At 37.2% G+C, this 24,603-nt stretch overlaps 1 protein-coding gene across 4 annotated transcripts in view; it reads left to right on the top strand.

The window, feature by feature from the left end:
• Itsn2 (intersectin 2) overlaps positions 1-24,603 on the top strand; it is a 108,920-nt gene that overhangs the window by 38,634 nt on the left and 45,683 nt on the right. For 3 of the 4 annotated variants that reach the window (XM_051181708.1, XM_051181710.1, XM_051181707.1), the window contains exons 12-21: positions 503-765; positions 1,519-1,668; positions 3,147-3,287; positions 4,306-4,393; positions 7,844-7,983; positions 9,098-9,178; positions 18,609-18,745; positions 19,785-19,921; positions 20,777-20,874; positions 24,249-24,424. In XM_051181708.1, coding sequence (XP_051037665.1) covers positions 503-765; positions 1,519-1,668; positions 3,147-3,287; positions 4,306-4,393; positions 7,844-7,983; positions 9,098-9,178; positions 18,609-18,745; positions 19,785-19,921; positions 20,777-20,874; positions 24,249-24,424 — 1,411 coding nt within the window. The remainder of the gene's footprint in view (positions 1-502; positions 766-1,518; positions 1,669-3,146; positions 3,288-4,305; positions 4,394-7,843; positions 7,984-9,097; positions 9,179-18,608; positions 18,746-19,784; positions 19,922-20,776; positions 20,875-24,248; positions 24,425-24,603) is intronic. The other variant, XM_051181709.1, reaches the window with a different exon arrangement.

Below are 24,603 nucleotides of genomic sequence, written 5' to 3'. Positions count from 1 at the left end.
TGACATGTAGCAGATAAAGCATAGCCTCGGTTATTTGAAAAGGGCACCGAGAAAAGGTAAGCCAATATTTTATTAGATAGTCAAAGTATGTTTGAATAGATTCAAATGCTTAAAATTTGGGGTTTTTTAAATTAATGTTTGTGCAGGAAAGTAAATTCTTTCTATTTACATTTTAGTTAAAAAGTATTCTTAGGGGAAATAGTTGGAGAGCAAAAGCATTCAGTGACTGCTAGGCCAGAATGTATTTAAGTAGATGAGAGGTTCTGTGGGCTGTGGGTGTGGGAGAAAGCATAGTCTTTTTTCTCCCTTTTTTTTTTTTTTTTTTTTTTTTTTTTTTTGAGACAGGGTTTCTCTGTGTAGCTTTGGAGCCTGTCCTGGAACTAGCTCTGTAGACCAGGCTGGCCTTGAAATCACAGAGATCCTCTTACCTCTGCCTCCAAGTGCTGGGACTAAAGGTGTTTCTGCCAACTGCTGGCTTCTTCCTTCCTTTCTTTCCCTTTAGTTACTTTTGAGGACAAAAGGAAAGCCAACTATGAGCGAGGAAACGTGGAACTGGAGAAGCGACGGCAGGCCTTGATGGACCAGCAGCAGAGGGAGGCCGAGCGTAAAGCCCAGAAAGAGAAGGAAGAGTGGGAGCGGAAACAGAGAGAACTACAAGAACAAGAATGGAAGAAGCAGCTGGAACTGGAAAAACGCTTGGAGAAACAGAGAGAACTGGAGAGACAGCGGGAGGAAGAGAGGAGAAAAGAGATAGAAAGACGAGAGGTCATTTTCAAGTTCTTTCCTCTGAGAGTCACTGATTTCATCAATGAACACATTCCATCCACTAAGAATAGGCTGACCTTTTCACTCTTGTGCCTTTCCATCCTTATCCTGGACAAAACCCGGTTTCCCTTCCCTGGGTGAGGGGACCTTTGTATGTAAGGACTTGAAGGGTGTCATGGTAGAGGTTTGCGGAATTCTTATCGTGTGCACGTGAGGCCCCATCAGAGGAGGCCTGGTATACAGCTGAGCTGAGTGAGGAGCTACAGTTAATTTGACAGCAGGAAGTCACTGGAAGGCTAGCTCAGGACTCAGAATCAGTCAGAAGACTTGAAGCATAGGGAGGTGAAGCTACTGAGAGGAATCCAGAAGCAGGCCTAGTATTACAGGTTCCAAAAACATTGGTTGTGCTTTAATGGGCCAAGAATAGAACACCATAAATTACAGTGCTTTGAAAATTGTAAATGGAATTATTTCTTCTCTGATACAAGAATAAAGACATAATTATTTCTCTTTTTATACTTATGAAGCCATCCTTTAGCTTATAAAAAAAAAAAAAAAAAAGAATGACAGTACCAAAAAGATGGTTCTGTGATGAATAAAAGCCACTTTTGTAGATACCTTAGGGTCCATTGAAAAAAATAAATTTCCTCACCTACCCTTAGGCCACTCTGTCCTAAAGACTGTCATCCCATGAGCTTTTGAATAGTGCAAATTTTTTAAATTAATAAGTTAACAATAATTTGATATTTTTAGGCAGCAAAACAGGAACTTGAAAGACAACGTCGTTTAGAATGGGAACGAATCCGTCGACAGGAGCTTCTCAATCAAAAGAACAGAGAACAAGAAGAAATTGTCAGGCTGAACTCGAAAAAGAAGAGTCTCCATCTTGAGTTGGAAGCAGTGGTATGGCTAAATAAATAAATGTGGACATTATCTGAACAGTGCTGGCATTACCGGTCCAGGGTTTGTGAAAATAAAAAAGGTTCAGTTACTTAAAAGGGGGGAAAACAAGCTGCTCACCTATGCGATCTCGGGAGGCAGAGGCAGGTGAATCTTTTATTTTGAGACCAGATAAAGGCACTTGCTGCCAGACCTGGGAAGCTAAGGTCAATCTGCAGAACCTATATGGTACAAGAAGAAAACTGACTCCCACAGATTTTTCTCTGACCTCTGTGCACACTCACACGTACATACACAAAGTAAATAAATATAAAAATAATGTAAAGAAAGACCTTACTTAACATTGCCTGTTTTTCCTTTAAGGTTTAGGGTGATGCACCAGCACAATAGCATGGGTCGGTGTCTGGAGAGGTTCAGTCTGTACTTACACATGTTAAAGATAATAAGCTCTAGAGTTTATATAACATGTTCCTTTTACTATGTATGTTTCAAATATAAGACATGTTATCTAGACACATGTTAAAGATCATAAGCTCTAGAGTTTATATAACATGTTTCTTTTACTTTGTATGTTTCAAATATAAGACATGTTATTTAGTCAAACATTCATCAGTGATAACTCATTTTTCCTTACCTTACTGTTACTGCTAGAGCTATAATAACAAAATGCCATGGGCTAAGAAGCCTAAACAGTAGAGATTTGGCAGTACCAGAAGCCAGGGGTCAGGGTGTGGTTCCTGATAAGTCCTCACTTTGTCCTTGTATGTCTTTCTCTGTGCACGGGCATTTCTGGTGCACTTTCTGTCTTCTGGTCTTCTTAAAATTATACTGCTTAGACTGGAGTAGGGCCCATCCAAAGACATTTCTTGACCCTGATTGCCTTTTTAAAGTGTGTTTCTCGAAATATTAGACAAATGCGTCTTGAAGGGTGAGGTGACAATTCACTCTTACACCACACCTTTCATCTTAGACCTTATTGAAAACTTTTGCTCTATGTTTTTTCCCCTTCCCAGGAAGGGAGAATAAACTCTTCTTTGGATAAGGAAAAGAACATTAGTGTAGGAGAAAAGCATTGAAACCCAAGAGTTTCTTCTGGACCCTTTAACTAAAGGAGATTAGAAGATAGCATTGAAAGTAGAAATAGGAGCCAGAGAACATTTAAAGAATAAATTAAATGTACTTTGAGATTGTTTATGATAGTTATAAAGACTTAATTCAGAAAATATTCAGTGTGTTGTATTTGTGCCTTTTCACGTAACATATGGGATCTTGCATTGAGAATGGTTTGTTTCTTGATAATAACTCTTCATATAAATTAATGTAAAACAGATCCCACTGGATTATAGACCTTTTTTTTCTAAGACTGACTATGAATCATAAGTGTTATTTGAAATTTAACTAAAAGTATTTTTCTTCTGAAGCTCTAATGTCCTGTTAGCACTTTTTTTTAAACTGTATATATGCATTTGATGTTCCTATAGAATGGAAAACACCAGCAGATCTCAGGCAGACTTCAAGACGTTAGAATCAGAAAGCAAACACAAAAAACTGAGTTAGAAGTTTTGGATAAGCAGTGTGACCTGGAAATTATGGAAATCAAACAACTTCAACAAGAACTTCAGGTAGGTCTTCTGCAGCTGAATGGTCCTTAAGCACAAGGACTCATCAGCAGTTCTTCATAATAGGTAGTTGCTTTGGGAGTCATGAGCCCCTGGCTTCCTAGTAGACTTATGATGGAAAAGATCAGAAAGTTCATAGGTTAGATGTGAGCTAAGTTCTGCTTAAATTTATATATAAACATCCATCACTTTGAACTTTAATAAAAAATCTTTATATACTGTTTAGTCCAATTGCAAATCAAGGCATTAACACTGTCTGACATGGGTCTACTGTACTCTCACAGGGCCAATGAGCAAGACAGGACACTAATTCCTGTAATAAGGGAAAGTCCTCATGGTTTGATCATTTCCCACAGCCTTACCCCTTATCAGTATTGCATTAGGAGTCATGTGTCAGCACTGCAATTATGGAAGGACACCCATATTCATACCATATCATATAGGAATTTCTGATTTGAACTTACTCATTTCAGAACTGTTGTGAGAGGATGTTAAATGTTTCTCACAGAGACTGGGACTTCTTTGTTTGTGGAGTCTGGTTCAGTTATTGCTATTTGAAAATCAGGACACTAGAAGTATTCTCCACCTGGAGTCCTCTCACAGAACATTTTACTGCAAGGATGTATAATCGGCCTCCCCATCACAGCAGAGCCATTTCTTACCTGGTCTAAACTTACCTCCCCATTTCTCCCCAAGGTTTCGATTCCTCTTTGATATGTACTTAAGCAATATGGAGTGTCATGGCAGTTTACACGAGCTGTTTAGAACATAGAAACCCCTGTCATTCTTTGCCAACTGTCCCCCATTATACTGCAGGAAAGTTAGATCTCCGGACACTCCATTACCTTTACATTTCAGCTGGCCCTTCATATGAATTTGTTTAACATTTTCTTATTATATGCTATATAATTCTACATGTATTATTTCTACTCCAAGTCTCAAAAAATCATGTTTTAAATTTTTCAAAATATTCTTAGACTTTTACATTGTTTTAATCAGAGTCTAATTTTCTTTTCTAAAGGAATATCAAAATAAGCTGATCTATCTGGTACCTGAAAAACAACTACTAAATGAAAGAATAAAAAACATGCAGCTCAGTAACACACCTGGTGAGTCTCTAAGTTTTTTTTTTTTTTGTTTCCTTCCTGAATAATTGTTTTACTATATTGTTATTTCAAAATAGCATTATTCCATTAAAATGATATTTCCCTGTAAGTTAAAAATTTCAAAATGTGAAAAATATTATCATAAGTTGTATTAGCTACTTATCTTGTAGCTATGAGCAGATACCTGACAAAAAATAACTAAAGAAAGGAAAGGTTTCTTTTCACTCACAGTATGGACAAATATACCAAGTAATCATGGGAAAGCATGATCCGATATATGAACAGTTTAGGGGAAATAGATAACCAAATGCAAAGAGTGAAACTGACCCTTATTTTTCCCACACTTAAGAATGAATTACGGACCTAAGCTTGGCATAGGAACTCAGGCCTGTCCCAGAGTTTTGTAGACTGAGGCAAGGGGATGTCATAAATTTGAGACCAGTCTGGGCTACACAGCAAAGTCCATGTCAGCCTAGGCTAAAGAATGAGACCCTATCTCAAAGCCAACAACAAATATAAATTAAAACCTAAATATAAATATAAGCCATAAAACTCCTGGAAGAGGACAGACAAAGGTACCTTGATATCCGCTGCAGCCATTTTAATATAATATTTTTACTAATTCTTTGAGAATTTCATATAATGTATCTTGGTTATATTCACTCTATTTCTCCCTCCATCTCCTCTCAGACCCATCTCTACCTCTTCATCTCACCTCCAACTTCACATCCTCTTTTTTTGTTTTAGCAGGGTTTTTTGTTTGTTTTATCTTCATGTATATCTGGGCAGTACATGTGCGTAGTGCTTGAAGTGGCCATAAGAAGGCATTGGACCCAATAAAATTGAAATTTCAGCTGTGAGCCACCATGTAGGTGCTGGGACTCAAACTCTAGAGGTCTGGAAAAGCAGCCAATACTCTTAACTACTGAGCCATCTCTTCAGTCTCATTAACAGTTTAGGAAAATCATCAAAAATAAATAATTAGAAATTGGGAATTGTCATAAAAATAGTTTTATATTATCAAAAAGCTCAAGATATATGAAACAAGTCATTCTACATCAAACAAAGAATCCTACCCCAAATGACTTGACAGATTTTGATGATCTCTCCTAGAAGGCCTCACCCTCCCTGGAGAGTAGGTGGGGAATGAGATGGGGGGGTGTCAGGGAGGAGCATGGGAGGATGGGAGGGAAAGGGAACTGGGATCAATATGTAAAATAAGAAATAATAATAATAATAAATGCTAGAAAATTATAAATACAGAAGGAAAATTTACACTCAATAGTTCACCTAAATTACAAAAAGAAAAAACCAAACTTAATAAAAAATTCTAAACATACTCATTATGAAGATTGTAAACACAGGCAAATAAATATACAAATGCACATGCATGCACGTGTGCATGTATGTAAAAAACACATGCACACACATATCTACTTGAACAAACAAAGGATCCTCACAAATTTCTGAGAGAAATAAAACGCCTGCATGAGATATTGGTTGAATAATTCATAAAATAGTTATTTAAAAGAACAAAATAGCATATAAGACATTCTGTTTCTCCAGTCATTACAAAATGCAAATTAGATAAACAATAAAAGATTCCTTATATGTATAAGAAAAAAATTCTGCGTAGCCAAAAAACACCCAAGATGAAAAGGCAGTCCACAGACTGAGAGAAAACATCTGTGAATCATATATCTATAGGGGTTTGATATCCAAAATATGTAAGGAATTCATACAACCCAATTACACAAAGAATCCTCAAAACAAACAGAAAAACCCCATATGGCCCAACTTAAAAATGGGCAGAAGACTTGATGAGTAAACATTTCCCCCAAAGAAGAGATAAAAATGACTAGTCAGTATTAAAAGGTGGTCACCATTGCTAACCATTGAATTATCCCCTCAGACCTGTTAGGATAGATGTCATCAGAAGGGTATGAAATACGAGTTGGTGAGAAAGGAAAATCTGGCACACCATTAGTGGGAATGTAAATCAGTACAGATACTATAGAAAATAGTAAGGCAAATCCTTAAATCACTAAAAATTAAACTGCCGTATGACCCACATCTGAATGTGGGTCTGAGAGAAGGAAATCACTGACTCAAAGGTATATGTGTGCTCTCATGTATGCTCACTGTAGCGCCTGCACAATAGCCAAGGGTGAGAGCAGATGTCCATCAACAGGAAAGCAGGTAGAGAAAAATGTGTGTCTACACGCATACACACAAAATGGAATATTCTACCTTAAAAAGAGGGAAACAGCACCATATGTCACAGCATGGGTAATCTGGAGGCTCAGTTAAATAAGTAAGCTATGGAAATAAAAAAGTGCATGTTCTCACATGTGAAATCTAAAATCATTCAGAAAAAGAGTAGAATGGTGCTTACCATCAAAGTGGACTTTACCACAAAAAGGGATTAGTTAAATTAAAATGGAATAGCCATAAGGTAGACTACTATGGAAACAGAATTAGGTCTGCACTTCCTAATTGATAAGATATATTTTTAAATTTTAAAAACTCAAGACGGGGTATGTGGCTCAGTGATAGAGTGCTCACCTAGCATGACTGTATGAGGCCCTGGTTCAATCTCCACTATTACAAAAATTTAAGTGAATAAATAAATAAATGTATGTTACAGAGTGCTGTAGTTAGTAATACGCCTATTAAGGGGAAGTTGAAAGATTACACACATATCTAAGTACAAATGCTTAAAAGGAGAAGTTAGGGTTTCAGATGAAGGAAGACTTTTTACTGTATGTTTAATTTCATTAAAATTCTATACTTGATTTTTATACCTTAAAAATGCAAACTTTTAGAATATGTATTTAGATAGTAATGTTACTATTTCATTTTAATAGGAAACACTATATTTATACCTAGTTTCTCTATCCTTGTGTAAATTTTCTTAAGTCATGTACAGTGAAACCCTCTCTTCTCACCCCTTAAAATGTTCTATGAAATAGTCCTGTTAGTGACACGTGTTGGGTCCTTGCTGTGAGTACTCCTCTGTTCTTGAGATCATTATGAGTAAGTACAAAGCAACCTTAGCAGCATACTCTGTCGACTGAGTATGCACTGTAAGTCACACTTGAGAGTCACACTGTCTGCCACGGCCTTATATTCACCTCATTTAGTAAGGCAGGTGGTACTGTGCCTATTGTGTTTGGTCAAACACCTTTTCTAATGTGGAGTATTATTTCAAGTCCCAATCCTTGCAGTAGAGAACCAATACTTCTACCCATTTCCTTCGAGGACCTTCATTTACAAGATATAATAATAATACTGCATTATTATAAGAGACAATTAAAGGTATTGTCTTCTCTACTCACCTGTGTGTCTTTGTATGCCCTTTGCATTTCTCTAGTTACATCATTTTGAGCAGCAGAAAAGAAATGACAAGAGCTTCTCCCAAATGTAAACTGACTTGATATTTTTGTACTTCAGATTCAGGGATCAGTTTACTTCATAAAAAATCATTAGAAAAGGAAGAACTATGCCAAAGACTTAAAGAACAATTAGATGCTCTTGAAAAGGAAACTGCATCTAAGCTCTCAGAAATGGATTCATTTAACAATCAACTGAAGGTATTTATCTTCTATTATCTTCATGTCTTTGTAGCTGCTTCTTGTATTCTAGTGTATTACATTTTCAGAATTGACTATCACTTACTTCATCTACTAGAATCATATTGTTTTTAATGTTCTCTAAAGTTTAGTAAATATTGTGTTATAAGACTAAGTATTTTTTCCAGAGTGTCCAGGTTTTGATGACTATGTGTTCTTTTTATTGGCATGCCTGAATTTCAAAAACAATTGTCTTTGTCAGTCCTTCAGAACTAAAGTAGAAAACAGGCTGGGCCTGGTGTTTCACACCTGTAAATCCCAGAAGTTAGGCTGATGCAAAAGGATTGGAATTCAAGGCCATTCCTCAGCAACCTAGAGAGTTTAAGTCTAGCCTGGGCTACATGAGACCCTGTCTCAAAACAGGAAGGAGGAGTGGACAAGGAAATTTCAAAATTGCTCTGATGGGAGATCTTCTTTTAACACACTAAATTTTTTTTTTTTTTTGGTCTCTTCATTCTAATATAATTAACCTTTATGAAACAATAAAATACTTAGGGAAATCTAAAGTAGAATCTGATACTATAAACTTCATATAGTTCATGATTCATTGATATTTTGTTTGCTACTGTGGCAGAGCATTACTTTTAGGATTATGGTAATTGGATACTGAAGCCGTGTGAGTGAAGTATTAAAAACTTAGTTAGCTACTGAAACTGTGACTGGAATGCTAAAAACTAGACTAATGGTATTTCACTCCACTTTGGGAGTAGTCTCAGTTCATCTCTGTTAACTAAGCATAAAGTTATGAAAGCATACAATGTTACATAGTAATTCTTTAAGAAAGCTATCTCTTCATATGGTTTTTATCTTGTTGACTTATGTAGAGTAACATTAGCAGCTCTGGAATAAACAACTTGATAAAAATAAAAAGACATCATGGTGGCTTCAGTTAAGGACAGAAAATTGAGGTGAATAATGCTGATAATGTGCTTTACACAAAGATATATTCTTTAGAAAAATTAAAACATGATCATTGGTCACTGTTGATCAAACAAGCCAGTCAAGTTGTCTTCCTTAAATTATTTTTTAAATCTGAACATAGTTTAACTGGCCTTTTATCTGCCTTATCTTACAGTGTGGGAATATGGATGACTCTGTTCTTCAGTGCCTTTTGTCTCTGCTAAGCTGTCTCAACAACCTCTTCCTCTTACTTAAGGTTATTTTCTAATATCTAGCTTCCTTTTTTTTTTTTAAGTTACTTTACTGTTTTCTTTTTTAAACTGGACTATTCTTTGCCTTTATCTGATTATCTTTGTTTGGAATAACATATACAATAAAACCTTTTCCCCCATTTCTGTTTGCTCTAATACCCTTCTGCTGTCTAATTACCTGTTTGAGTTTAATGCCAGCAATCAGGAAGGCTGCCCACAGGATCCTCCTTCGGGAGGAATCCCACAGGTTCCCTTACAGTATCTCTGTGGATTGGGGTAACTAGTGGGGTGAGTCAAGGGAAAACTAAGAGAATGTGAGAATAAACCACTCATATCCCTGAAAGCTTGAGTTTCTTCTTCCTGCGGTCTACAGCAGGGTCATGTCTTGTGTGTACCAGGCTGCATCCTAATTCTACATAAGGAAAAATATAAAGAACCAGTAATACAAGGGCATCATTACTTATCAGACCTTGTATTCTGACACACTTAGACTTGAGGTAAAAATAAATAGATGTAAATCATGTGCTTTGCTGTTTCTAATACACAGACTATTCAAAGTAGTAAGTGAAATCCTCCTTTAATGTAGTTTAAAGGGAGGTGATTTATATTAACCACTTGCCTACCCTTGTAGACTCTTATTCCACATTCTACTCAGTGGTAAAATGTATGGCAGTAGGCCGTTCCATATACATCCTACAGTAATTATACCTCAGCTCTTACTTTCAGAGAGGTAGGGCAGCAGCTGAGCCCCAAATGTTGATGGATCTATAGGATTGGATCATGACTAACCAGGTTATCTGGTCTTAGAAGTTTTGCCACAGATCGTGTAGAAACTTAAGTGTGAAACTTCATTGTAAAATGAGGTTCAGTGCAGATTTGTGGACTATACTCATTCATAGAATACTGTCTGATTATTCCGGTTAGCATTGATTCTCTACAGGACAGCCAATTATTCTGTCTTGCTTTACTTTCTTCCTTCTGCTTCCTGGCTTCTAGTTTTTTACTGCTTATTGATGCTTTCATCAGAGGCAAAGGGTGTGATGTCTGTAAGTCAATGAATAGGAAACTTGAGTATAGCTACAGAAAGCAAGAAAAGAAACCTCTGTAGTGGTCACTGTAACATGATGCCAGGGAATCACTATGCACAGTGCTGAGGACTTGCCCTGGCTCCCTCTGAGGACTGCACAGAAAGCTCCATTCAGCTGAATAGTAAGCAGAAGCTGGATGCTATGGGTCAGCAATGGATGGCAGTGAAGACTGTTAAATGTGTATGAGCAACTCTGAAGAGAGTAAGAAAGTGTGAGGCTGAAGGGTGTTACTTGAAAGAACAGAGAAAACTATGAGGAGACAAGAAAGGATCATATACTCATATATATATATATATATATGTATATATATATATATATATATATATATCATATCAGTATTATAATTGATAAAGCCTGGTCCCTGAAGAAGGAGGTTAGGAACAATTGGTTATATGTTTGCCATGAAAGGGGCCTATGTAAAAAAGCCGCTTGTGGCACACCTTCCTGTGGTCCCAGTGCTGGAGAGAGACTTGGCGGTGAGAGACCCTGTCTCAAAAAAATAAGGTGGCTATATGAGTCATATTCCAGAGAACAGGGCAGGCCCCATGCCTAGGAGTAGTCAGCCAACACAAACTGTACTCCATAGTTTTGTTTGTTTGTTTGTTTTTAAAGAAAGAACATGAAGTTGGGCAGGAAGGGAGATGGAAAGGAGTTACAAAGAGTTGGGGAATGGGATGAATATATTGTATGAAATTCTCAAAGAATAAGTAAGAGGATTATTAAAAATAAGGCAGAAAACAATTGAGGAAGACATCTGATGTTGAACTCTGGCCTATACACACACATGAACACACACACACACACACACACACACACACACACACACACACACACACACTTATACCCTCAAAAAAAAAAAAAGCGAAAATAAAGAGTGGAAAGAAAAGAAAAAGAAAAAAATCCAGAGCAGAGATTAAAGGGTTTCTTTAAGAAGAATACTTCCACATGCTGGAGGATAGATAAACAGGAAAAGTCTCTTGCTACCAAGCCTGATGACCCTTGTGGTGGAGGAAGGGAATATAACACACTGTGGCATATCACATATATAAGTTTTCACACACCCAAATTAAATAAATAAGTAAATAAATGTAATTGTTAAGGAAAGAATTCTTCTAGTGTGACATATGGGAAAAGATCATTCAGTTCTAACCGTCCCGGTTAGAACAACTTCCAGGACAGCTAGTGCTGTTACACAGAGAAATACTGTCTTGAAAAAAACCAAAAGAGTACACACCTTTAATCCCAGTACTTGGGAGGCAGAGGCAGGCAGATCTCTGTGAGTTTGAGGCCAGCCTTGTCTACAAGAACTATTTCCAGGCAGGCTCCAAAGCCACACAGGGAAACCCTTTCTGAAGAAAAAAAAAAAAAAAAAGATGAGTTCAGTTACATTTGTTAGTAGAAAACAGGAAGTTAGAAGCTTCAAGACTTGGAATGTACTGGATCATTACAAAGACTCACCCTGGGTAGGTGAGAGCATGGAATAACCACTCCGGGTCAGAAAAAGACTGATGCAAGAAGTTTTACTAGGTTTGAAATAGAAAGATAAAGGAGATCAAATCTGATGGGTTCTGGGTAAGGTTTTTAGGAAAGAGTAGATGGAGGATTAGTAAATTTATAGAGAGAAGTCAGCCTAAAATAGATGCCTTGGTAGTTGGGAGCAGGTGAGTACAAGCTTGAGAGAAGAAACAATGTGTGGAGCAATGTTAAATGCCTGTCTAATTACAGGTCATGAGTGTAATTTGAAGGCTAGATGCCTGATTATATGACTTTCCTCCACTAATGTACAGCTTGCTTAGAAATAAGCATAGAGATGGCTAGTGAAATGGGTTCATACAGGTTTGAGATTTTAGCAGACATTAGCCAAGATGAAAGGGAAAGGGAGTTAGAGGTCTTAACACAAGAATTAGGATAAAGATGAACTCTGAAGTAGGACCTGGATGTGAAAAGGTCATAGAGAAGGAGGGGCTGATTAAGAAAGAGAAGAAGAAAGCCAACTAACACCCCTTTGGAGTGGCTGTACTGGGTATAAGGAAGGCTCAGAGGCTTGAGAGTTTATGTGTAAAGAATAGGGTATTTTGCCAGTGGCAGTTGCTTTTGATAATAATAGAACCCAAGTACTAGTAGGAATGGCCCATTAAGAAGCATTTAAAAAATCTGACCTCATCTTTACTATAATAAACTGCTTCTCTAAGATCATAAAAACAAACATAAATATATAAAATATTTAAGCAAAGATATTTTCTACTACACATTTATATAAGGATAAAGAAGTTATTTACTGGAGCTTTATATGTATTCAATGTAAGAGATCAGAGAATGCTACCACTTGATAAACAGTTTTCTAACCACATCCGATCAAATTTTCCTACACTGATGTGAAATGGAGTAATGAATCATGTTCACTTGCATCAGTCATGTTGTATTATGTTATTATGTCCTATTCAAAAATAAATGCATCCTATGAAATTGAGCATGGCACAAGGAAAAAGAACAACCAGGAAATTTAAAAGCATTGCAATGAGAAATACAAGGCAATAGAATCAGAGTCCATTGGGAATGGAGTTTATCTAGTTTCTCTGAAGAAAACTTTACTTTCCACACATCATGGAGAAGTATAAATTGCAATATAGAAGAAAATTGAAAGAGTCAGAATTGTTTGCTTAGACAGTAAATATTGACATAAATAGAAACTAAATATTTGCTATGAACCTGCAGTGGTCCAATATTTATGATCTTTATTTGTTGAATATCATTTTAATTTTTTTGAATTTTTTTTTAGTACACCAAGTAATAGCCAAGGGAAAATGTTAAAATGACAGCAACCCAAGCACCATAGATATCAAAACAAATAATCCATAACTTACTTTTGGAATAAATTATTTTCTCATTCACTGTCTTTTTTTTTGTCATGAGATTTCAATAGACAGTTTTGATAGAGTATATACATTTATATACATTGAATGTCAAGAGACTATTTTATGGTCATGAAATAAATGCCATTGTTTGTTTATGTGTAAAAAGCTAGCCATAAAAGAATATTATTTGTATTTCCACCAAATAATTATCTGGTAAATAGCACATTTTTGTTTATTAGATGTGTGTAGGGGAGATATTGAAGGGAGGAAACATGCAAGTGTGTATGAATATGTATAAGCATATACATAAAAACTAGAGGGAAAAAAAAGATCTGACCTCAGAATTGGGTTTTTATTGGACCATTAATGCAGAGATCAGATGTGAATAAATGAGAATCAGTGACCAGGTGATCAATAGGTGACAGCCAAATAGCATGCACACATACACACATACAGACAGACACAGGGAGAACCCTCATGTGCTATACAAATACTTTTGTTGTTCTTATTAAGGAAAGAGTTGCACAGAATCTCTTAAATTCCTAGTGTGATTAAAAAAAAAAAAATCTGCTGCTATTGACTCGGAATAGTAACTGAGGAAGTACTTTTCCATAGAGGAAAAATAGAATTTGCCAACATCACAATTTTTAGTGGTACCCTCCTGGTGCCAAGGGGTGATTTGGGTGTCACGTGTACCTTTGGAGCATCTGTGTCCAAGGTGAGGTACAATAGTAGGAAGTATGGACCTGAAGGACTGCTGTGAGGCATGGGGTGGGAACCTTGGTTGCTGAAGTAAAGCATCTTAAACATGTTTATGCTGTGGACGCCTTTCTAGATCTTATCTCATAATATTTTAAATGAGGGGCTGAGGGTGTAACTCAGTGTTAGTGCACCTGCCTAGCATGCACTTAGCCCCAGGCCCAATCCCCAACAGTGTCAAAAGTGTGTATGTATTATATATTTTTTAAAATATTATCAAATGTAAAAGTTCAAGCATATATGATTCTATGTTTATGAATTAAATAAGATCTAGTGACAGACATACCATTTTTAAAGTCATGACAGTAAGTAATCTGTAATTATAAGGGCATCTTCAGTTTCTGTTTGTGAAAATGTCATAAATGTGAGTAATATGGTGGTTTATTGCTGCATCTGACATTGATGGAGGTGTTGGATTTCAGATAGGAGTTAGTAAAAGTAAGAACTAATTTTGTCCCTAGCCACATTCATAAACTTCTAAACTCTACTAGAAATAACTTTAAAACCTTAGAAATGTATTGGCTGCCAGATTACAAGCTATTGCCCTCCAGTGAAGACAAAGTGGTTTGAAGTGCCGACTGTGTTGTCTCAGTTTTAGAGACTGGAATGGTAAAATGGAGGCTGTTGTTAGTGTGAGTAGATGTAAAACCGTTGTAGTTTACTGTGATGGTCCATTTATCATGATGTGTTCTCTAGGGAGGCTTCTTGCCTTAGGACTAGTTCTTCTGCCTACAGTCCCAGCACTGGGAGGCAAAGGCAGACTACCCTGGCCCACAGGTGCCTTTGAGCCCAGTGTGAATACAGTCTGTACATGGAAAGAGCCTGTCTCCAAAGAAAAGAAAAGAAAAGAAAAGAAAAGAAAAGAAAAGAAAAGAAGAGAAAAAGTGGAGTGGGTGAACTGGGGAGATAGCTCACTTGGCACAGTGCTCATGAGACCCCAAATTCACTCCCATCTATTCTCAGAGAAATCTGGGCACAGTGATATGCTTAAAACACAGTGCAGGAAGTGACAGATGCAGTGTGGGCCGGAAGCAGAGACAGGTTCTCCCTGGGGCTTTTTGGCTAGCCTGCCTATCCTAATTGGTGAGCCCCAGGTCTCATCAAGAGGCCCTGTCTCAAAAACAAGATCGAGAGTCCTGAGGAAAGATACTTAAGATTGACTTCAATCCTATAAACATATGTACATGCATATGCACTTATACACACATAAACATGCATGCAACACATACATACATAGTTTTTTTTTTTTCAAGAATAACATTTCCTGATATATTAGTCTAACTGTGCCAGCTTTCTTTTGTCCTGTTGGGAAAAAATAGTTTCCATGTCTATAAATCATTATATATTTCATTAACAGTTTATCTTTTAAGTAACATAGTTTATAATTTCAGTTTTATATTTAAATGGAGTAGTGGGTATGTTTAATATACTTATTGACAAATTTGGACTGTGAATGTCATTTCCTTTTCTTCTGTTATTTATTTTGCCTCATTTATTTTGTGTTTTCTCGCCTTGCCCTTTTTTTTTTTAAGTACATTTACTTTTATTTCTTTCTTTCCTCCCTCCCTCCTTCCCTCCCTCCATCTCTCCTTCTCTTCACAGCTTTATTCACATATATAATGCACTTTGAACACAGTCCACCATTATCCTTATCTTCTTACCCCTCCCACTAACACCTTCTTCTTCCTAAAAAGGGGGGCTCCTTGCATTTTTTTGGAAACCTACTTCATTTAGTTAGAATTCTGCCTGAGCATGGGTGGTAAGTTATTTACTTAGGCTTTGGCAGCTTAATGGCTACCTTCCCCCAGCAACCATTAATGTCTCTAGTTCCTTCAAAAGGAGGGATAGGAACTGAGTGTTGTTTTTGTTGAACTCTCCTCCTTCCTTCTTTATAGCTAGCTGTACCTTCTTCTACTTTTCTGGTAGCAGATACCCTGGAGATTACAGTTTACATACTTGATTTACTTAGTGTCATTATTAATTTGCCTGCTTGTTTGTCTGTATACCATGTGGATACCCAGTGCCTGCAGAGGCCAGAAGAGGGCATCAGATCCTCTGAAACTGGAGTTACAGATGGTTGTGAGCTGCAGTGTAGGTGCTGGGAACAAAACCTGAGTCTTCTGGAAGAGCAGTACTACCTGCTGAGCCATCTGTCTGGCCCTCTTCCTTATTTCTTGATGCATGGCATTGACCTCTGGTAATTTTCAGAAAAAAAAAAAAAAAAAAAAAAAAAAAAGTTGTTGAATTCTATCCAGGCTTTTATATGAAAAAAAAATCACAGAAATAATTTGGATATTCATTTGTAATTTGATAATTGCCTTTCCAGAGACAATTTGCTTTTGCTTCTGGCAAACAAAATGGGATAAATCACCTTTATTCAGTTACTGACGAGCTGGTTCAAAGCAGGACTGGCGGGGTTCTGTGGTGGTTTAAATGAGAATGGCCCTCATAGGTTCATATTTTTGAGTACTTGGTAGAATGGTTTAGGAAGGATTGGGAGGTGTGGCCATGTTGGAGGAGGTATGTCACTTGGGGGTGGGTTTGGGGTTTCAAAAGCCTAGATGATTCTCAGTTAGCTTTCTGCCCCATACTTGTGGATCAGGGTTAGTTCTCAGCTACAGCTCCAGTTTCTCAGGTGGGCAAGTGCCTGGAATAGAAGAGTGCTGGGTGTCAGATGGGTGTCCTTCACCTCCCTCAGGTGTCTTGAGAGTGTTCCAAACAAATAGTTTTTATATCATATTCAACTTTCTAGCTTTTGGCACAACTTGAAACTACAAAAAATTACTCAGACTTTGCTGGGAGAGGTCCCAGCTATTAGACTTTTTGTTCTTAGTCGGCCATTGGAAGAAGGCCCATTTGAAGAACTCAAGGCTTGAAGTCAAACCTCCTTGGAAAGTGACTGTAGCTCAATCTTAAAGGATAAGTTGGAAGGCTAATGCTACACAGGCTAAGATCAGACAAAAATCTGATTTCTCTTTACATTCCCTCAAAATGTAGTATTCTCCTTAGTTCTGGCTCCTGCCACGAATAGCCTGTAATACTATAAGAGCTTTACCTAGATTAACCCATTTATCCTTCCAGCAGCTCTGTGAGACACACTCAGGAGACGTAAAACTTTCCTGAGTTAATACACGTCATTATGACAGAACCTGACTCAAATTTTGGTGGACTTCTCGAAGCATACTTCTTAACACTAAATCATCCTGCTTCTCCTTGTAATCATCATGGTCTTTGCTCTTAAGTAGAATTTAGAGGCAAAAATAACAACTACAACCATGGAAGCTAAGAGCTGGGCGAGACTTAACCCAAACACAGCATTTGTATTGTTGCTGTGTAAGTCCCAGACACTTGGACAATGTCAGTCACCATACCACCCTTAGGCCAGACCTATAGAACAGTCAGTTTACCTCCAGCATAGCTTGTTTCTAAAAGTATATAGGTTGGCCTGGTTTTGGTTTGGAGTTTTCTGACTGGGAGGGTGTGGGGACACCATACACTTTTTAAAAAGAAAGCTAAAATGTATACAAATATTGTCTACCTCCATCCTTTGCCCTAAGTGTCTTTTGATTATTTTAGGGTTTTTTTTTTTTGTTGTTGTTGTTGTTGTTGTTCTCTTTCTGTTTTTTGTTGTTGTTGTTTGTATGTTTTGTTTTGTTGCTGTTATTTGGTTGGTTGTTGTTAGGTTTCTCTTTCTTTCAGCTCTCCCCCATGACACACACACACACACACACACACACACACACACACACACACACACACACACACATTTAGTATTCTATAGATTCCAAGGGAAAGAAAACCAATTCAAAATGGTGGCTATTGAAAGAATACCAGGAAGAATGAGTGGGCAGAACAGCTGCTGCAAAGGTGGTTCCTACAACGTGGAGCCATGGAGTTGAAGATCGGTTTCCCCTAGTTCTCTTCCCCACCTGTCTAATCTTTACCTCTATTTTATGTCCTGGTATCACTGGGTAAAGGAGCCAGATTTAGTTTATCTCAGTTTAGTGAACCAGGAAAGTTTCTCTTTATAACATTTAACCTAGGTGACTATATACCTGGAAAAGACTCTGACCCAGCTTGGATCATGTCCTTTTGACAAGTTATTCTGAGCAGGGAAATGCAATGTTTGGTCATTTAGACCCAGAGTAAATGATTGCTTCTGAATGGAAATACTAGGAACACTGAGCCTTTCCAAAACCACATGTAAAAATCCATTGTGATCCCAGCACTGGGAAGGTAGACACAGACAGGTCCTTGAGGCTAGCCAGCCAGTCTAGAGTACTAGACAAGTTTCAGGCAGTGAGAGAGAGTCTGCCTCAAGAAATAAGGAGTTTGGTACCTGAGAAAAGACACTCAAGGTTGACCTTTGATCTTGACCTCTGGTCTATACACACATACCACACAAAAGTTTTCTTTAAACGTTATTAGAAACAAATTGCTTTCCATACTTAGTTAATTTCATTTTCTACTGAAAATAACACTTCAAATATTTGGTTTATTATTCTTTGTCTTTTATAGATGAACTGATGTGGGAATAGGTGAATTTAGCATGTATTTGTCTTTGTAGGTATATGAAGTCCTATTGTATTAAAGATTGTATATCATTTAAATAGATATTTCTAAACCTTTAAATTTAATTAGATTTGTCTTAGTAATTTGTTTTAATGCAAATGCTACATTATTAAATATGATTAAAATATTTAAGTATTGACTTATTTATATTTTATCCTTAGGAACTGAGAGAAAGCTATAATACACAGCAGTTAGCCCTTGAACAACTTCATAAAATCAAACGTGACAAATTGAAGGAAATTGAAAGAAAAAGATTAGAGCAAATACAGAAAAAGAAACTAGAAGATGAAGCTGCAAGGTAATTAATGTAACTGATGAATGTATTGTACTATGTTACTATTAAAATTCTACTAGACCATGGTGGTAAATGCCTTTAATCCCAGTACTCTGGAGGCAGATGCAGTTGGATCACTTTGAGTTCTAGGCCAGCCTGATCTACAGAGAAACCCTGTCTTAAAAAATAAAATCTAGCTTTGTTGCACATTGCTTTTGTTTATGAAAATTTGAGGGGAATTAAAGGATTATTTTAGGTACTAATTAAATTCTAAATTTTATAAATTCAATTCTCCTATCAGGTATCAAGTTTTCATTAACCAGTTTTATGGCCTATTAGTGAAAGCTAAGGACATGGGAGCCAGACCAGGATTGGGTTCTTTGTCTTCCATTGTTTCTATGATATATGACAATAAAGTATCAGAAATAATGTGTATTACAGTTCTCTCACATCTATTTTTTACCTCATTCAGAGAAAAAGTTACCACTACTACATCTACTCTATCAGAGTAGCAGAGATTGTGGCTAGATATATCTCTGGGATTGTACTCCTGGTTCATTATCCTGATACACATATTTCACCACGAAGCTTCTAGAGAAAGCGTATTGTGATAGGATAGAGGCTGAAGGGTTTGAAACTATTGAAAGAAAGCTAGGCCCAGGGATCTGTCTGGCCACATCCTCTGCTGGTCTTGATAATGCTGAGGCCACAAGGAGTACTTGTGTGGAGTCCAGACAGGAAGAAGGTTTACATTTGCTGACTGGATCCCTTTCTGCATTCTTCTTGGGTTTAGAGGGAGTTTGAAGTCTGAAGAGCTGTCAGTTGTGTTCCCCAGATCACCTTAGCCAATCATTTCTCATTGGCTGACTGTTTCCCCTTCAGTCCTAGGCCCCCACTTTCCCTCCCTCAGCCCCCACTTTCTCCTCCTTCAGTCTGCCTTCCCCCATCACTCAACACCTCTGACTAGTTCTCCAGCCAGATCTTCCAGCATGCATGTCGGTTTGTTTTGGTTTGTGTGTGCCACATAATAGGACATTGTGTAAACTCTTCATTTCTCTTAAAGGAAAGCAAAACAAGGAAAAGAAAACTTGTGGAGAGAAAGTATTAGAAAGGAAGAAGAAGAAAAACAAAAGCGACTTCAGGAAGAAAAATCACAGGAGAAAACTCAAGAAGAGGAGCGAAAAGCTGAGGCAAAACAAAGTAAGGGTAACAGTAGATCTGCTGAGGGCAGCACAATACAATAACAACAGCAGACAGAAACGCTCATCTTAGGGTAGGAAAACCTTTTCAATTAAATGTGAGTGAAAAGTGTGCAGACAAGAAAAAATGGTAATTTCATTGATGAAATGAAATGCCACAGTTTTCAGAATGGATGTAACCTTAAATGTTTAAGTCTTTCACATTGAACTTTTCTCAGAAGGCATGCTTCCTTATACAGCTCGGAGTCCATTCCTATCATATACTTCAGCAGTACGTCTACTTTTAGATGAGTGAACTTTGGGATTCATAATAGTGATACAGTGTGTTCAAATTTTTTAACAAAATATTTTTAAACTTATCAAGTCCAATATATTTGTGAGTCCTTCTAGTTTCCCTTTAGAACAAATGAGTAAATCTATAGATGTTTCTTCATCTAATCCCTTTTCCTCACTCGTCTAATTTGTGACTTCCTTGTGCACATTACTTTCTGTCATTGTCTCACCTCCACAGATCTAGCCATGTCTCGCCCCTGCTTAGATGCCTTCCACTGTACACAGCTTGATCTGCGCGACTCCCACACCCTCCCCTAGATCCAGGTGCATGTCTCAGCCTGTGAGGCATCACTTTGTTTAGCTGCCTCCTACCTCACTTAAGATGAGTGCTTTACATTTGCTTTCCATCTACTCTATGACTAGTCAAGACATTTAAACCCTAACAAATCTAAGGCAAGCAAATTTTCATTATACTGTTCGATGCTCATTTTTTTTCTTTTAGATTTTAAGAGCTCTTTGTTGAGTCATAGTAAAGATGTTTATGCTCAAAAGTAGCAAATGATGGGAATTATCTTTTCTTCAGGTGAGACAGCTAGTGTTTTGGTGAATTATAGAGCATTGTACCCCTTTGAAGCAAGGAACCATGATGAGATGAGTTTTAATTCTGGGGATATAATTCAGGTAAGAAATGAAGCTTTTTCTGCCCATGAGTAAGCTAATTACAGTACACTGTACTATGTTTTCTGTAATATTAACTTTGATTTTTACATACTTCTAAAGATATTTTTAAAACATTATCTCACTTAGCCCTTTTATCTCTCGGAGCCACTCAGGGTAGTTATTAGTACCAAAAAAGAAAATTCACACTCAGACAAATTATAACTGTCAGCATTGCAGTGACAGAGTAGAATGAAAGTATGTCTTTTGGTTGTGAGTCCAGTGTTCTTTCCACCATGTCATATCAGTTCACATCATAAAAGATGCCACCACTTGCAGTGTTTTAATAAATGAACAGTAGAATTTTGAGAGGTTGATTATTTTCTAGTAACTGTTAAAGGGGGTAAAATTAAGTTCTGCAATCCTGACTGGATTTGGCCATTTGTTCCTTGCAACAAATGGTCTTTGTTGTATTATCATAACCCATGTGAGATATGTGATAAGAAAATACATATAGAATCATGTTGACAAAGGCAATATATATTGGAAAGTTACCAACTTGGATTTTAGTCTCTGATATCAAGATAATACTCAATAAGCCATTATTTAAAAAAAAAAAAAGCTAAATATGCATCTACTGTGACCTGGTCATTCTACTCTCTTAAGTGTCTACCTCAGAGAGTAGAAAGCACATGTCCATGTGAACAGATGTTCATAGCATCTTTGTTTATAATAGCTAAACACTTGAAACAACCCAGATGTCCATCAGTAGGAAAATCATGAACAAATTATGATATATACAAGTAACTGCCAGTAAAGAGGAATGGCATTCATATTCCAACATAGATGGATCCAAAAACAGTTATTTTACATGTAAGGGGGCAAACAAAACAAGGAAAATATTAAACGATTTTATTCATAGAACCTGCAAACTAATATATAGTAACATAAAACAGGCCATTGTTTCCCAGGAGGTATGGTGAGGGGTATATAAATATACCAAAACATACACTAACACATTTAATATAAAATTCGTGTTAATTACATCTCAGAAAGCTGTTTTTAAAAGTTGTGGAGGAAAAAAAGGAACCAGTAGAGTTGGGCGGAGCACGGGGGGGATGGAAAATGAATTAGAATGCAGTAAATGACATATATGCATGGCAATGCCATGATACAGCCCACTTTGTATGTTAATTTTTAAAATAAATTTTAAAGTTCTGTTGATCCTGTATGGTTTGATTACTATAACATTGTCAACAGAAAAGTATGTTGTAGACAGGTATAGAAAATAGAGATGAAGCCAGATGGTGGTGGTACATGCCTTTAATCCTAGCACTTGAGAGACAGAGGCCAGCCTGGTCTAGAGAGGAAATAGAATGAGAGATGGTTGGCATAATCATTTATTCATTAAAGTAAGCAGATGTGTACTGTGCCAAATGGAATTGATAAAGAGTCACAGACAACTAGAAGAGATAAATGTAATACAGTAATGCTGATTATGACAGTATTAGGGAAAATATATGTACAGAAATAATACAGTATGATCATGTAAATTTTAGCAGTATCTATTAGAGAACAAAATCTGACTGTGAGTAAAGATGATAATGATTGATGTTATACCAAAAAATAAATAATAAAAATTTAAAAAAAAAAAAAAAAGGCTGCTATTGCTTATGGAGGACGGAATAGAAAGAATAAGAACTGTTTTAGTGACAAAGTCAGCAGTTTTCCTATCAACATATTATAGAGATAGGAGCCACAGACTTCTGTTTAGGGGCTTAAGTCTTTGATGTTGACAATAATAGCAATAGAAGATGGTGCCAAAGGTGAAGAAGGAAGCTCCTGTTAAAACCAAAGCAAAGGCCTTGAAAGCCAAGAAGGCAGTGCCGACAGGCATCCACGGCCACAAAAAGAAAACCTACCTTACAGGGCACAAGACCCTGCTTCTGTGGAGGTAGCTGACATACCCTCAGAAGAGTGCTTAGGAGAAACAAGCTTGACACTATGCCATCATCAGATTCCCCCTGACCACTGAGTCAGCCATGAAGAAGACAAGACAACACACTTGTGTTCATTGTGGATGTCAAGGCCAACAAGCACCAGATCACACAGACTGTGAAGACACTCTATATGACACTGATGTGGCCAAAGTCAACACCCTCACAAGGCTTAATGGAGAGAAGGAAGCCTGTGTTAGCCAGTTCCTCGTGGTGATGCTCTGGATGTATCAACAAACTGGGATATCTAAACTGAGTACAGCTGGCACATTCTAAATGTACACTGCTTTTCACCATTAAAAAAAAGAAAAGTAGCAGCCCAAGAGTTTGTGCCTAGGACTGGGGAGAGAGGCTCAATCTTAGACTGGAGTTGGATGGTCCCATTGGGTGTCTGGTTGAAGACCTTGTGCTCAGAGTTGAAAGTGTAAAATTGTTCTTTTGGAAAAAAAAGTCCCTCCTGAGAGGAGGGCTTTAGGACTGTGTTCTGTAAGCACTGGCCAAATCCAGGAAGAAGGGTGGGAGATGTGTTGAGGCTGGAGGGCTGTTGTACTATAATGAAAAAAGTGTTTAGGGGAAAAAAGAAATTGGTTTTACTGCTTAGAAAATAGTACCCAGAGGTTTTCCTGTTCAGCTAAGCCCCCCAAAAATGACTAACTATAGAATATTGAAAGTTTATAAGAAAGGAAATATGTAAGTCAGATGTGAGAGATTGACATAGGTATAACATAAATGTTAATTTTACTCTAATAAAAATTATATAATAATATGGATAGAGTAAGAACATACAATGAAAGAGAGAGATGAATCTTTTTTTTATAACCAAAACCCAACAGATAATGTCTAAAAACTGAAAACAAATCCAAGAAGCAGCATTGTAAATATACTTGCAGCTAAGTCTGGTGGCTCAGAACTGTGACCCCAGCACAGCCACAAGTATAAGGCCAACCAGGCCTTTGTGAGATGTGTGTGTGTGTGTGTGTGTGTGTGTGTGTGTGTGTGTGTGTGTAGAGAGAGATAGTATACTGTATATAATGCTGTTTTGTTGTAACTTATTTTCATGTATTAACTTTGTGTTATTTTTGTAGTAGTTGTTGTTTCTTTGTTTTGAGATAGTGTTTCATTGTGTAACTCTGGCTGGCCTGGAACTTACTATGTAGACCAGGCTGGCTTCAAACTCACAGAGATCTACCTGCCTCTGCCTCCTGTGTATTGGGATTAAAGGTGTGCACCACCATACCTGGCCTCATATATTAACTTCGATAAAAATTTAAAAGATAATTTGTCTATGTCAAGAAATAGTAATCTAATAATTTGTAGGAAATACCTTTTTATTTCAGATGGATTTAATTCTGGATCTGAGAATAAGCACTGAACTTTTTTTTTTCTCTCTCTCTCCCATAGGTTGATGAAAAGACAGTAGGAGAGCCTGGTTGGCTTTATGGCAGCTTTCAGGGAAAGTTTGGCTGGTTTCCATGCAACTATGTAGAAAAGATGTTGTGTGGTGAAAAAGCTCCCTCTCCTAAGAAGGCCTTGCTTCCTCCTACAGGATCTCTATCTGCTACCTCAACTTCTCCCCAGTGAGTTGTGAGATGACAGTGGGATTCACATAGCCCTCCAGTGTGTGAATACTACTGCATAGCTATGCCAGCCTGACTCTTGGTCACAGTTTCAATCTGAGCTGGCTCTTCCAACAGTGCCTTTTGTTTCCACTTTAATACTGAAATTTAGTAAATGACCTCATAGTGCATAAGTTCAT

The sequence above is a fragment of the Phodopus roborovskii genome, unplaced genomic scaffold (genome assembly GCF_943737965.1).
Source record: "Phodopus roborovskii unplaced genomic scaffold, PHOROB, whole genome shotgun sequence".
In the NCBI taxonomy this organism is placed as follows: domain Eukaryota; kingdom Metazoa; phylum Chordata; class Mammalia; order Rodentia; family Cricetidae; genus Phodopus; species Phodopus roborovskii.
The sequence above is the reverse complement of the archived record's forward strand: the minus strand, read 5'-3'. Positions and strand labels throughout refer to the sequence as shown.